Below are 15,392 nucleotides of genomic sequence, written 5' to 3'. Positions count from 1 at the left end.
TTGATGGAGAGGAGTTTTGTTTTTTGGGCGTTGAAAGTGACTAACCAATTGTCTCCCCATTCAACGACAGATCGCAGATCATTTTCCAACCCAGCTGCCATTTCTGTCTTATCTAGCATAGAACCGGGACCTTTAGAGTTGGAGTAAAGGGTGGAATCGTCCGCATAGACAGCAAGTTGGCATAGAATGTGGTCGGGCAGGTCGTTAATAAATATTAAAAATAGTGTTGGGGCAAGAACTGAGCCTTGAGGAACACCGGCGTTGATTGAATAGGATGTAGAAGACTGACCATCAAGAACGACTTTCATCAAGAATGATGGAAACAGTTGATAACAGGTTCCTGAGGCTGAGGCTAGCTTTGTAAGTAAGTTAAGGGTCATGTGACTTGTCTAAAGCTTCAAGTCATTATTACTGTATTCATATAAGACGGGCGCTCTCAATGCAAGTTTGTATAGCGTCCTTGGTTGTAGTAAAAATTTCAACGGAAGAAAAGATTGGAGTCATAGCAAAGGTAAAACGGTACAATGGTTAACCAAAAGTGTCAGCTGAACCCCATTCGTTCGTCTTAATTATTAATACGCTGTACAAGTGAGTCAACAACGTTGGGAACTTTTGGTCATGGAAGTAAACATTGCCTGCTTTGTCAGTTACATTCATTTTTAGGCTGATTTCTACTATTTACTAGTATTCAGCCTGCAGCCTGGTGGAGACTAGTACGGACTGCGTTACCCAGCTGGGGCCACTTGTAAAGATAAACACGTGAAAGCATTGGGATATTTCTGGAATCGCTTTATTTCTTTGGAAGTCAGGTTTCTATACTTTCCTTTCTATACATCAAACGAAAGTACGTTGAGAATATATAAATATATACAAATGCCGTTCATCTGCTAGTTCTACGCAAGTGAAGTTGTGCGATACCCCATGTTGCGAATGGTTTCTTCCGAACTGGAGGACGATGACCCCTGCGTACTTCTCGTTCCCAGAGTAGGTCGAATCTGTTTAGTCATACTCTGCAGGGACGACTTGCACGTACGCAAAGTGCAATAAACCAGCGGCTATAAGAGGAATCTGCGCTTGCTGTCGGACGCATATCCTTGCCAGGGGAACGCAAGGATGGCCTCGGCAGGAAGACGAGCCCTGGCCGGCCTCTGGCGAAGCGTCAGCTCGGCGAAGCGATGTCGAACAGAACTGCGCCCCTCCCCCTTTCTCCTGCACTGCCGAGGACTTTGCAATGCAACCGGAGAAACAAGACAAGACAGCTCGGGCCTGGTGTTCCGCCAGCTCTTCGACCAGACCAGCTTCACCTACACGTACGTCCTGGGGGACCGCGAGTCGGGAGAGTGCGTCCTGATCGACCCCGTGATCGAGATGGTGGATCGGGACACCAGGGTCATCTCTGAGCTCGGCCTCAGGCTGACCTACGCACTGAACACACACGTGCACGCCGACCATGTCACAGGGACGGGGGAACTGAAGAAGAGGGCGGGAGTGAAGAGCGTGATCGCGCGGGTGAGCAAGGCGGTGGCGGACGTTCACGTGGACGAAGGGGACACGGTCAAGTTCGGCCGGTTCGAGCTGGAGGTCCGCAGCACGCCGGGACACACGGACGGCTGCCTCACGTTCGTGCTGAGGGACCACGGCAAGGCCTTCACCGGGGACGCCCTGCTCATCCGCGGGTGCGGCCGCACGGACTTCCAGCAGGGCGACCCCGGCCGCCTGTACGACTCCGTGCATGGCAAGATCCTGTCCCTCGCCGACGACACGCAGCTCTACCCCGCGCACGACTACACCGGCCAGACGGTCACCACAGTGGCCGAGGAGAAGAAGTTCAACCCCAGGTTGACCAAGCCTAAAGCCGAGTTCGTGCAGCTCATGAACGAGTTGAACTTGCCGTACCCCCGGCTCATCGACAAGGCCGTGCCTGCCAACCTGGTCTGTGGGCTGCAGGACCTCATGAAGTGAGGAGATCAGAGAACAATATTAGTTTACTGGCAAGAGCCACGCCCCCGCCCCGCCTTGGACACACCTCTGTTGTCAACCAATCAGAGACGGGTGGATTACATGAACTATCAGATCTTTGATTTTGCAACTTTTGAACTACCGAGGGCGTTATGTTTGCATAAGCACTTCACGCTGATGGCAGGGGTGTGATTGTATAATTGTAGAAAAAATTAGGGGACATTCGGAGTTTTAAGATCTAGTGACTCAGAGACTTCATTACTTTTATCAAGTATCATATGTTGACAATCTTTTTCACTCAAGTTTATATGATATTTCCTTGCAACGAAATTCTAAAGCAAAGCAAAGCAATACCTCCAAACCAAGCTGCGAATGACTCAGCAGAATTGTTTTACAAACAGCCTCCTCAGATCGTTACCGTAAATGCTTGTTGACAGCTGTTGTGACTGCGTAATTCAGTCACCGACCTTGAAAGAAAAAAAAACATTGAGGGACCGACCACGAATGACCTGAGCGGGTCGCTTTGATCTCCAAGCAGATGTTGGAGGGGGAGATCCTGTGGTTTTCTGATCGCTCGTTTTACGATCGTCTCATCTGACAACTGTTTGGAAATCAGATGACTTACCGCGGTAATGTAGATGCTCTTATATCAGGGCAACGTTATATTATCGACTGATTTTCCCCTCCATTACAGTGGCACATTTTTGTGCACATCACCTTTCAAGGTGCATTCTTCCCCATCTACTAGTACCATACCAGGTTTGTCCCTGATGAATAAGCAGGCGTCTATTTTTTATTGATTGAGGGCTAGCTGATTACGCCTAAACACCAGCTGTACGTTTTTGTTTGAGGAAGGATTTCGTTGTTTAGATCAAAGCTTAATAGCAGACTACATGTTATACATGTAGGTATATCGTTCTGTTTACCATGTGCCTTTTCTGCATGTGAGAACTTGATAAGAGTGGTATATTTCTACTTAAAACGGGTGTATCGTATGCCAAATATAATTCTTGACCCAACAAACACTAACAAGTAAACAAACTGTCATGAATAACTCTAAATTGACTGGCAATGTCTGTATATAAATATTTTGCTGCGACTACAGTCAGCAAGAGGTCTTGGGAATCCTTTCATGATCACACGCACCATATTGTTCACTCAAATGTGACATTATGTATCTAAACGTTGTGAAAAATATTTTCTGATTTTTGTACAGATCTCTGTAATTGAGAGACTTAAGCACAAAATGGCATTATTGCTCAGAAATTGAGTGTCAATCATTGTACATGTGTACTTACCTTATCAATTGTCGCTGATACCGTAACAGAAATAGTTGTGAAAAGTTGGTCGACTGAGCCCTTTGTTTTCTGTATATTGATACTGTACACAATAATAACACAGTCAAGAACTGTTCTGCAAGTATCTTTTGCATCCAATACATTTTGCTGTGTTAAGTTTCATTGCAAGCGCTATCTAATACATACCTCATTGCTTTGACGTAAATACTACACAATGCCCGACCATACTCGTGCACTGGTCGTCATGCGCCAAATGTCACAGGTCTTGTCACACCGTGATTTGTTGTAAGGACCTGCCGTTATCTCAGTAATGATACTACTCAGGGGCAAGCCAGCAATTAGTGCACTGATGAAAACCTTAATTGACAAAAATGTCAACGTTGAATACGATTATTAACATAGTTATAAATTTTTGAAGAAGTTGTTTCCCTGCGGTAACAAAGATTAACTTCACGAAAACACGAAAAGAAAGCGACACGCTGTGCAAATACTAGTACATAATGTTCACTCGACTTTGCAAATTGAAAGATATACTCTGGTAAGGAGACGACAATCCCTTTACTAGTGGATCAAGACGGAGCCTATTCTAATGTCATTTCCTGCCCCTGCCCGTAAGAGTAAATGGTAGAGTTGAACACTACAAGTGTTGAAAAGCGCCGTGTTAAGCCCAGCATCAACACCTATTGTGAACACGTTGTTCCTTACCCCACCCCCTTCGCCCCTACACCCACATTCCTACCCAATGATCGTCATTACCCCGGAAACCGCTATTTATCATTCTTTTCCGCACAGCTGTATTCGGTACAAGTTTACGTCATGTGGTCTGTAACGTATGCACGGCCCTTTCTTTGTCAACTGTGCCCCGCGCCAGCCTTAATTCTCAATTATGGCTTATCTGCCGTAACCTGGAGATACCTCGTGACCAGTTGGTCAGACCGCGCTGATCACAACACGTCGTTTATTACCGACAATAAACTGCTTTTAAACGGCACGCCGACGTCGGATATTAAGCCGTGCCGGGCGTGAACAAAGCGGGGGCGTGCGCAGTCTTTGTTAAGGGCGAGCCGCGCTACGCAGCTACGGAAGAATTTCCCTCGCCACTCCCAACCTCACGGCCGGAAAGATCGATGCCATTGGTGCTGGGAGGGTCAGGTAAGGCAGATCTTTCCTTACAATGTCACTGTGAGCTGCGGTAGTTGCCTGTAGTTACATGCCAGTGCTAACCAGCACGCTGGGGGCAACCGTACGATCCGCTACCTCGTAATTCATCAATGTACTATTTGCTTCACAAACCGCAGAGTGGTAATGGTATATAACGTTTGGATCGGCGAAAGGCCCAACACGCGTAGTAGCACATGTATGTCGCTCGATTTTGACCGAATCCTCTGTAACTTCACAGTTTTTACCATAATGGCTCCTTTCAGAAAATCCTACCTGTCGTCGTGGTAACACCTCGCACTACCCTCATACAAATCCATAAGGGTCATTCCACCACGTACCCCAGACAGACTGTTCCCCCGCGGTATTCCGGCTTAACGCACGCAATATATTCCAACTCCCAAGTCATGGATTCAACACATATAATGAAGTGCGTAGTGAATAATAATCAAAGGCGTGCGAAGCTTTCTGGCCTTCTCGTGGGCGCATTAAGTTTGCTTAAGGACTACGATTTACAACCGCCATTGCTACACAATGTACACAGGAGTAACCTTTAGTGAAATAATGACTAGCCCTTGAGGTGATCAAAGGAATGTGTTTACAGAGCCGAGGCTGGGCGACGAAAGTCCGTTTGGCTGACGATTGACCTACACACGGGCGGAGGGAGCCATGGCGGTGGTGGAGACTTCTGTAGGGTCTCTGGACCTCGGGTCCATCCTGCAAACTTCACAACACAACGAGGAAGAGGAGGACAGGATAGGTAAGGGTTTTGTTGTACGTCGTGGGGTGCCGAATTGTTTTTCACAAACATGTATCTTGAGGTTCCTTTCCAATACTAGTATGGCTTTGTGACATACCGTTGACGTTCAGAGTACTAAAGGTCAAAACAGCACGTTCAAGCGGGAAAAATATGGGCATAAGTCAGTATAAAACATTACGATCTTCCCTCGTAACATCTGCCGGTAGATGGAGGCCATCAGGACATGTGCCCCGGGCGCCATACAACCGGGATAATGGCCCATTTGTTCCACAATTGGAACGGATCGGATCAATACCAGTCTTCAACCCAGACCTTTGGTGTATGCATCATAACGAAGTAGAGCGTGTGCTTCAAAACATTTGGGTAGCACCTACAACAATTTGTTGACTTCCGAGGGGGCCTAAAACATAAAATACGGGGGGAAATTGGTACATAAACTACCTAACAGGGACTAGTATATTAGGAAATTATGGCATATATAATATAAGGATAACATAAACGTAAAAGCAGCTTTCACTATCGATGAAAATGGCGCCGACACTGACATTGTTGACATTAAACTATTTATTTGCTTTTTTATTATCCACCAAACGTACGTTTGTCACGTCTGTCAATGAAAGTGCCTGCTCGTGGCGTCTGGCACAGGAACTGAACACTCAATATCCTAACGGTTCTCAATAATGTATACTCCACGTCGGCAACTGTCTGGCGTTGCGCGGGTGAAAAACAGCCCGGCACAAATATTTGAAGCAGACAATACATTACGGGGTCACAAGTTCGGCACATAATGTGAGCCGTTAGAAAACAAACCCTGGGCTAATGGTTCATGTGTATACTCGCGCGCACAACATACCAACTAAGGTGATGACCCCTTACATAATGATCATGTCAAAGTTTACCCGAGAATGGGCTAAAGCTAACTGTGGGGACGGGAATTTGGGTTTTTGGTGACGAGATGTTTTCTTAAATTCAAGGCAAAGTGCAATTCATTTTTTTTTCGTTCTGCATATGCACCTTTGATGTCTATCGTCTCTTGTGCAATTTTCATTTTCGTTGCAAACATCACACATTCGAGCATTTCTGGTTCTTACGATTGGAAGTCTAGCAAGCTCTACGAGTATTGTGTCAAAATGCAAATAAAGTCAAAGTCAATTAACAAAATTGAATGTGCCAGGGTTCGTTCCTAATTGGGCGGCGTGCGTGTACAACATGACAAAAAGGCTTCCCATGCGTTACGGTGGATGTTCTTTGTGAAGAACGTTTCCGTTTGGGTTCATTGTGCTTCATAGTAGTGTATTGTAACTTGTAAATCAATCATCGTTATAACGTGTGTTACATCCCTAGGAACCCTCCAAATTTACACAGGTGTAGCTACTCTCTTTCCAGCAAAACGGCATGTGTGTGTATCAGAAAAATGACATACTTTATTACACGTGCTGTAGAAGTTTGCCAGCGTTTAACTTCTCTGGTGGTTCACCCCAACAATCATTTATCTTGAAGATTTTTACAACACTACATGGCCTTGGGAGTGTCATGTGGAGACTATGCAACCCTTATACGCCCTCAGTCTCTATTTCACTTACTAGGTGTGTGTGTGGGGGGGGGGGTGTATGTGTGTGTGTATGTGTGTGTGTGCATGTTTGTTTCTTTGCTTGTTTGTCCACGTCCGCCAAAAGAGAAAAGTCTAACGCTTGAACCTTTCTCCCGTTTGTTTCAGACTGCCTTGAGCAGCAGCTGTGCGAGCTGCAGTCCTGGTTCTCGGCGATGGAGGCGCGGCTGGACGTGAGCGGGCTGCACGCCATCACCTGTCTGCAGGACGTGGAGGACAGCCTCGCCAGCCACCAGGTCAGACCTTGTACATTTGCCGCCATATTGGTGGAGCGCATGGATCCAAGATGGCGACCGCAACGTAAAGAAATAAATATAGCTTTTGTAAGACACATGAAGATCGGCGGCTAAGATTTATTTTTTAAACTTACAGCTTGTCAAGTGCTAGGAATGCGTCAATGAAGGAACTCCTACTTGCCGGTGCCTGCCTTGCTCAGGCTCTGAATTATGCAGAGGCAAGAAGCAGTTACGTTGAAGTGGGCTGTACAGTAGGGTTTGATAGCGTGATTTGAAATTTCTGACCTCGATATAGAAAAAGATGATTTTCCAAGGTGATATGAATTGCTAGGAATGCTCAATTTGCAGTGAAAACAAACGAAAGTATAGGGATGAATTGTCCCTACCAGTACTGTATTAACAAGATCATTTCTTTGGTACTTCACAGGCCATCACAGAACAAATCCACGACCGGCAGCGGGGACATAGACCAGCTCCTGCTCCTGTGTGCCGACTTACTCCACAAACCTGCCGTGCGCATGTGCAGCCCCCTGTCCCAGAGTTTCAGCGACACGTCAGGTCACAGTCATGACCTTGAAGTCGAGGAACAGACAGAAACAGACGACAAATGTGCCTCGACTCCGCCGAAAGAAGGCTCTGCCTCAGACAAAGAGGATATCTCGTTAGGTCAGCACACGAAAGAGATCTTAACTGACGCTGATGTTTCTATAGAAGACAAGGGCACACCCCCACCGCATCGTGATGGCGCGAAAGTAGAACAGACATCCCATGATTCCTCGCTTCAGAAGGATGACGTCATGGACCCAGAGGACAGCCTGATGTCGGTTGACATGATGGAGGGAAGAGAAGATGATGATGAAGAAGAAGAGGAAGGAGACTCGCTGCAGCTCCTCGCGCTAGTGCTGGAGCTCCGCTGGAACACCGTTACCATGGCAGCCAATGACGTCCAGTGTCGTCTGGAGGAGAAGCTCAACACCTACAAAGTAAGACAGTGTTGTTGATCTTACTGTTTCAGATATAAAATTCCCGACTGATATGTATTTTGCCGCATTACCATGAATACAAAATGTAGATAGACACGTACAATGTAGTTAAAATGCGTCCTTGTCATCTGATCCCAGCGACACGGCAAAGAACGTAAAATTTTAAATGAGACATCAATGAGATGTCAACATAGCTCATCACATGTAACATTAATGGAGATCCTAATAAATAAAAACAAACAAACAAACATGTTTTGTTCTCACAGGGGATCTACAGGTGTGACCTTGGCCCAGAACCGCAGTATGCAGACGAGACCCAGACTTCTGACGTCGCAACCGACAGCATCACAGAAGGCGGTTACATGAAAGGCAGTGACGTCACCGATGCACAAACTGTAGTATCTCTAACTGAAGAAGCTTCTAAAACCAAAGATATCGGTGAGGAATCTAGCAACGACGATTGGTCGAACAAGAGCGAGCACGGGTCCTCGGAAGACCGGGCAAGCCCCGAGTCCAACAGTGACGTCATCCCCTTCTCAGAAGAGGACTACGAAAAAGTTACTACTAGTACCTCCGACGACTCTCGCGAGAATGAGCGCGATTCGGAAGGAAGAATTTACACGAAAACCGTTCACACTACTAAAACCATAACAATTGAGAAGGTGTCTGGAACAGCTACAGTACTAGAACAAACCGAGACCGTAACAGAGCAGATGTCAACAAGAATCAGCACCGACTCCCTGGACAGAATTCCAGTGAAGGAATCTTCTCTTCTCGCCCAAGAGCCAGATGACGTGTCGGACGACAGTCTGAACGGTGGAGACTCTGAATCCGAACTTCCAGTGGGTCATGACGACGAAGAACCGAGTCTGCACGATCCAGAAACGAAGACAACCGAGGAGGAGCCGGACGATGCCGAGGAAGAGGCGGAAAGACACGACGATGCAGACGAAGTCGGTGCAGACGAGAACGGTCACGACTGTGGTGCGGAAGACGATATGGACGTGGACTCCCTCGCAAGTGGCGACGAAGCAGACGAAGCCTCGGAAGAGGAAAAAAGAAGAAAGCAACAGGGTGAGTCTGAGAATATTTTGCTCTTGAAGATATTGGAAATTGAGTTGATACACAAAATGTATTGCTTTTTTGTTCTCTGTGCTTTTCATCAATCAGGGGAAAGCTCAATCAACCCTGGTCAGATTAGCAGATGCAACCGTAGACTGAACACACCTGTCTGTTAGCTATAGCCTGTCATCGATGTACCTTTCTTAACATCCTGATGAACGATATCGTTCCTTTGTGAGGTAATGTCACAAGACATCTTTGCCTTACACAATCAGCAAATGCCCTGCCAAAATCAAATTGCCATTGACGTAAAGTGTAACTTTTCAGAAGAAGAATTTCGCGAACGACTTAGGCAGGCTTGCCACAGCAGGGACGCCCTGGAACTGCAGACCGCCATGGAGCAGTGGCGAGAGGCGGGGATGTCCACTGATGAGGACGTCTACTCACATGCTCGAGACGTCGAGAAGGAACTGGAGCTCCAGAATGGTAAGTAAAGAAATTACTCAGGTGAAATAGCTAATAAGCTATTCACCCTATCGCTCTCTTCTTTCTTTCTGAGTGCTCTCTACCTGCAAATGATACGGTAATACATGTAGTTGTCTCCATACTCCTAGGAGGATTTGCTTGGATGAGTTGGTGTGTTAAGGCTAAGGAAAAATAATCGAAAGGAGTTTGTAAAGGATGTGTTTTGGGTCACCTGGCGGTTCCTTTTGGTACCGCAAAAGTTTGTATCTTTGTATCTTCTTTCACATACACCATACGATGAACCTACGCTGCTTTTCTGTGAAGATACATGTGTATTACCGTACGCCGTAAGCTCGAGAAGAAAATTAAACTATGGCGCATTTCCTTCTTAAATCTACGACGTACGGTAAGATCGTTTACCGGTTTTATCATGTAACCATATCCACTCTTACCTTTCCAGTCCTGCGGGACGCTGTTCGCCGGCGCAGCCTGACCGACATTGAGAAGGCCATGGGGCTCGTCAGGGAGCAGGGTCTGGCCGACAGACTGCGGGTGGACATGGCAGAGGCGGAGCGCGTCGCCGAGTCCCTACGGCTTCTGGAAAGGTACAACAGCTTTGTCCACCATTACTGAACACCAAACAAGCCACACTGGCTATTTCCCTTACCCTTTACGTTTATTTTTTCCCGTTGCTTATGTTTTGTGAAGTTTGCTTTTACTGTTATATATGTGCGAATAAATAAAATCAAAATCAAATCAACTCTTCTAGGCATGCATTTTATCGTGCAGAAAGATCGCCAGGACGTCTCTATTTTGACTATCTTTTACCAGACTCCAAAGGGTTGCAACGTGTACTCCTATGGCCAGCTAACTCCTCTAGTATTCTATTCAGTCTATTTGCCCAATGTCTAGTACCAGCCATCCCTTGGAAGTCTGGTAGAGACAATGTTTTGACCTGTCTGAACGACGTTGACATACACGTATTTTCAAATTTGTAACACACTATAATACTTTCTGATACACATATTACGTCCTTTGCCCTCTAGTTTACGTCACGAGGTACTGCAGCTGAACCAGAGCACGATATCAGAGATCCGGTCCTACTCCAACCCGCCCAAACCCGTGCACAAAGTCATGCTGGCCACCTACCTCCTCCTCGGAGAGAGCGCCAGCAATTTGAAAGTAAGGGAACAGTGACTGTGCTATCTGATTTGTTTGTAGACTCGAAACAAGACATAAAGCGGTACGGCACAATTTAGACCTGTTTCGCAATCGTTTGATGTTGTCACTGGTAATAAGTTAGCTTACAAGACTTCAATGTTGTGGTTTTCTTATGCCTTGTTAAACTATTAGATTGTATTTATACACGTCTCGTTTCATCCATATAAAATTAGCCCTCGATCGTATGCAGCACTAGCAGGTCCAATATTCAATAAATAAAGACAAAATCTCTTTTTTGACCTCTTTTAATCCCCCGCCCCCCCGTTACACCCTTCCAGAGCTGGCAGGATGTGCGCCTGTTTATCGGGAAGACGGGTAAAGAGAACCTGAAGAGACGCGTGCAGCAGTGCGACATCAAGAAGATCCCGCCGGAAGTCGCCCGGACCGCCAAGAAAATCCTGAGCAAGTTTGATCTGGATCAGCTGCGAGACGTGAGCGCAGGCGCAGCCGCCTTCTTCATCTGGGTGAGTAACGTTACTCATCTCCAAGCAAATGTTTGAAAGGAAAATCGTGAAACTGATGTTGTCTGCCTGCCCCGTTTTTTACGTAGGGACGAGGAGATATGTTACGATTTTCCTCCCAAAATATGGTTGGAGATGTATTATTGTGTAGAATCGTTTTCTTCTAATTTTATTTAGTCATCTCTTGATCTTTGGTATGCGTGTATAGTCCCCTTGCCCGTGAAAACAAAATGCAAACTAAGAAAGTAATGGAACATAAGATAATGATGTCATAGGTATGCTAAGTCATACAATAGCAACAAAATCATCATCATAATTCTAATGACGATATCAGTTCGAATCTGTATCAGAACCGTGGAAATATTTGTTCAGTGCTGTTTTTCTTGCATCGTCAGCAATGGGGCACATTTCAACAATGTTTGAACAACGTTTTACTCTTTTTTTAAATCTCTAGGCACAGGGGATGGTACAAGAGGTGGAAGAGAGACAGAGAGAGGCGGCCGCGGAGAAAGAGGCAGCGTCTGGAGATGCCTAGACGGAATAGGCGGCAGAACAAATATTTTTGCCCCAGACATTTACTCCACTGCAACTAGCAGTGCAGCTAGTAGATCTCAGCAAACGGTGGTCATCAGCGATACGTGATTTTCAGATCGAAGAGACATCACAGATAACCCACATTTCATCGAAAAAAAGTGTCATAAAATGATACGTGATAACTATGATCAAGCCTAACCTGGGTGCTACTCGATTTGCTACAAGCTACGGGGCTCCTTGTAAATGAGGGAACGGAATATACTTTGGATGTCACCTAGACCAGATCGAGCCAGACAGTGACTGTTAGGAATACAAAATAGTGACTACAAAACTAAAAATCATACATAACATATGCAACTACGATATTAAACGGCTAGATCTACTACTTAGTACTTTAAACGGAAATTGATGGTTGCTGTCAATGAAGATGTACATTTTGAGGCACTAAGCACAACTGTAAATTGTACTATAAAAATATCGACACAAACTAATATTGGGTATTTTATGGGTGCATGTAATGATATTATTAAAACTAACAAGAACACCGTTTACTAGTTATTTGTACTGTTAGATTGAGACCTTGCGATTTTTTTATAAACTAAAAATGTATGTTGATTTTTATCTCTATCGTGCTTACCCACTCGTTTGTATTAACTTTCTTTGTACATTTCAGCTTTTTTGTTTTGATTGAATGAGTGTAGAAATCGAGAAATAAAGTACATCTCGCATGTCTATTGTTCTGAAAGCAACAAGACCAAGATAATGTTCACGAAGATATATCTTGAGGTGATGTGATACAAATACATTGGTTAGTAGAAATGTAGAAATATTCTGTTCTGCCATATTTTTAGTTGCCTTTAACTATGGAAGTGAAGAGAAATAAAGCTCAAAGTTGGATCTAATTGATATTTTTTACCGCCATTTTCATTGCATAGTAAAGCAATGTAATGGTAGAAATAGTACATCGCATTTTATGATACATTTCGTCCTGTCTACATGTGATTTATAGTTTATCCTACTCGCTTCGACTTTTCTGTTTACGTCGCTGTCAACCAATGAGAATGCAGGTTTCCATCTATCCCAGGATGCACTTTCATCCAAGATGGCGGACAAACAGGTGGTTGTCGCGGTACAGACGGTAGGATTTGGTCGTTTTCTCTTTAAATATTGCTCCCCTAGCGAAAATATCAGTAAAATGGATCGGTTAGTATGCACCAGACATTCGTGGAAGCTGACTGAGTAAGTGCGAGGAAATGCCTGTGGTCCACTCCGCTGAGACCCACACTGGTGCGCAACCCTGGAACGCAACAGCCAGCCATATTCCATTTTTCAGCGCGGCAGGAGGATTACACTGACGCGCGGGCACCAGGTGGTCATGACGCACTCGTTAGTGGTTACCATGGTGATAGAGATATTAAGTGCCCGGGTAGGGCCTGCCCAAAGCCGCCGAACGCTGATCTTCAAGCGGATCTTTTGGTGGCTGGAAAGACGGAATAAAATTGGCCAGGCTGTAACGTTATACATAATTTTGACCAGACGGTTGAGTTGCCATTTCTCAACAGTGTAATATTTGTCATTTCCATTAGACGCAACGCGCAGTCACACTGCTTTCAATTTGCAAAAACCAACCTCATACCACATAATCTACAGTCTTGTAGTATGTGTGAGTACACAAATGAGATATTCTTTGATTGGGTTCCCCTTTCTAGCACTGCACCAGTGCTGGTGTGCTGAAAAAAGTATTTTTAGCCCCATCCTGTCGTTTGATTTCTGTATTTCATTTTAGGCCCCTGATCATCATCTTTTAAATGGTCCAGCAGAACATTTCAATGTAGCATAGAATGGAATAGTCCCGAATACTTCTTGTGTAGAAACCAAGTTGTTACATAAGGTTATATATTAATAAAAAAAAACACACAACCTGACTTCCTGCAATCACCCAGAGAATTATTCATCTGATGTCTGCCTCACAGCAAAGTTCAGCCAATTTTCTTTCAAAATTACATTTAACAATCTATTGATGAGTAGCTTCCTTCCTAAGTCAATTGTTAGGATCAGGACTACATGTTTCTTCCACAGAAACGACAGAGCCTTTCTTCTGCAATTCTATGTTACAGTCTCTATTAATGAGTAGCTTCCGTCCTAAAGTCAGGTGATGGAGCCAGTGCATAGTTGGGGCTCCATATTGCTGCTATGGCAACTAAATATTAATCCCCTGTCATCAGCCACTCATCAACCTAATAATAATGGTCAGTTGTGTGGGTGGTCATGTGCTTGTTTTACTTCCCTGGATTTTCCCGAGTTATGGCCGATGCAGGTAGGGCATCTTTCTGGTGGTCCGAATCCCTGAGTTCCCATATGGCCAGGCGTTCAGAGTTGGAAACATTGGTACAAGACAACACCACATGGTACCAATGAATTTTTTTAGAGGTAAAGGTTTGACAGATGCCTTTGAACCATGTTTTGTCACCGTGGGAACAAAATGACTTCAGTGTATATATGAACTTGGATTTGGTAGCTGCTTTAGTCTTTTTAGATTTTTGGCTTCTAGGGCAGGCATGGTTCGAGTACTAGTAGAGATGAGAAGACCTAAGAAATTCATGCATCATGTGGTCAGCACCAAGCTGGAGCAAACCAACAGATGTGGTATGTATGTTTGTTATCCTTGTTTCTTTTTGCAGGTTTTTCCAAATCTTTTGAAGAGAACAAGTACCGAATGAGTGCTCATCCTAAGGTGGAAGTGTGGTTGAATTCGCCTGGGTCATTTATTACAGGTAAAATTGTGGATTGTGTTCTTTATCTACTGTGTACTCAATAAACTTCATGTATATGTATTTCTAAATAAAGAGACTCTTTTTACACAACCAAGAGGTTGATTCAGCCGACGTTTCAGTGACCGTCTGTCACCTTCCCAGACTATGCCAAGACTATGCCCAGATGAAATTAGATTTGGTGGATATAGCAAATTTTGTTGCTCTGTTCTGTTGAACAGAACAAATGTCAGATAAATTAAGAGTACTTAGTTCAGTACATTTGGTGGATGTAGCAGATTTTGTGGAAGAAGATGAAGAAAGACTCAGAATGCAGCTGAAGGGCATTTCTTAACAACTGCAGATGTAGAACATGGTGAACGTGAGAGAGTACTACTAGGTTCTGTTGCTCTGTTCTGTTGAACAGGAGAAGTACCAGATGAGAGTATGGACGTGTGGCGAGACGAGCCTGAGATGAGCGGGCAGACCTGGCTGGACACTTCGGAGGAGACGAAGAAGGACAGGGATATGACCAGCACGTCCAGCATGTCCAGTAGCGGTCAGTTCTTACAGCTGCCCAGTGTCCCTGGACCCATCAACACTCCGTCTATCGCCAGCTTCCGCAGCCATGAAGATGGTAAGACACTGTTTGACTGTTGTCATGAAAACTCATCTGTATTATTTTGTATCAGATGTCAGGAAGTCAAGAATAATACAAGCGATTGCCATGAGTCGTCATGGCCAGTGAGTGGTAGGCGTGAAAAAGCTGGTGACCGCTGATTTCACGGCCTTCCAATGAATTGCATGTATAGGCATATTCAGTCCTACAGTATTAATAGGGCTGACCAGGATTTGTAAAATTAATGTCATTGATTGAAAGATGGATTGTTTTATTG

General features: G+C 44.9%; 4 protein-coding genes across 11 annotated transcripts in view; all 4 read left to right on the top strand.

Annotated features, from left to right (window-relative positions):
- LOC109470999 (persulfide dioxygenase ETHE1, mitochondrial-like) overlaps positions 1-3,381 on the top strand; it is a 4,283-nt gene extending 902 nt beyond the window's left edge. Inside the window, exon 2 of one of the 2 annotated variants that reach the window (XM_019770138.1) lies at positions 1,744-3,381. In XM_019770138.1, the coding sequence (XP_019625697.1) occupies positions 1,744-1,962 (219 nt within the window). In that variant the 3' untranslated portion in view covers positions 1,963-3,381. Of the gene's footprint in view, positions 1-890 lie in introns of those variants that run through there. The other variant, XM_019770146.1, reaches the window with a different exon arrangement.
- Positions 1-15,392, top strand: part of LOC109470062 (cyclic nucleotide-gated cation channel beta-1-like) — a 55,923-nt gene that overhangs the window by 30,856 nt on the left and 9,675 nt on the right. For 2 of the 7 annotated variants that reach the window (XM_019768879.1, XM_019768887.1), the window contains exons 1-3: positions 14,043-14,176; positions 14,428-14,520; positions 14,924-15,133. In XM_019768879.1, the coding sequence (XP_019624438.1) occupies positions 14,152-14,176; positions 14,428-14,520; positions 14,924-15,133 (328 nt within the window). In that variant the 5' untranslated portion in view covers positions 14,043-14,151. Of the gene's footprint in view, positions 1-12,843; positions 12,885-14,042; positions 14,177-14,309; positions 14,393-14,427; positions 14,521-14,923; positions 15,134-15,392 lie in introns of those variants that run through there. The other 5 variants (XM_019768856.1, XM_019768871.1, XM_019768843.1 and 2 more) reach the window with 5 other exon arrangements.
- Positions 4,063-7,998, top strand: LOC109471311. The gene is made up of 4 exons (XM_019770604.1): positions 4,063-4,409; positions 5,020-5,175; positions 6,893-7,020; positions 7,448-7,998. The coding sequence occupies exons 2-4, from the start codon at positions 5,085-5,087 to the stop codon at positions 7,589-7,591; spliced, it is 363 nt and encodes a 120-aa protein (XP_019626163.1). The 5' UTR covers positions 4,063-4,409; positions 5,020-5,084; the 3' UTR covers positions 7,592-7,998.
- On the top strand, positions 8,363-12,626 carry LOC109470673 (aspartic and glutamic acid-rich protein-like). Its single transcript, XM_019769703.1, has 6 exons — positions 8,363-9,077; positions 9,393-9,551; positions 9,991-10,135; positions 10,577-10,712; positions 11,030-11,215; positions 11,667-12,626. Exons 1-6 carry the CDS (start codon positions 8,366-8,368, stop codon positions 11,745-11,747), a joined length of 1,419 nt encoding a protein of 472 aa, XP_019625262.1. The 5' UTR covers positions 8,363-8,365; the 3' UTR covers positions 11,748-12,626.

The sequence above is a fragment of the Branchiostoma belcheri genome, unplaced genomic scaffold (genome assembly GCF_001625305.1).
Source record: "Branchiostoma belcheri isolate BF01 breed outbred unplaced genomic scaffold, Haploidv18h27 scaffold10, whole genome shotgun sequence".
Taxonomy (NCBI): Eukaryota; Metazoa; Chordata; class Leptocardii; order Amphioxiformes; family Branchiostomatidae; genus Branchiostoma; species Branchiostoma belcheri.
This window is presented reverse-complemented; position numbering and strand designations above follow the sequence as displayed.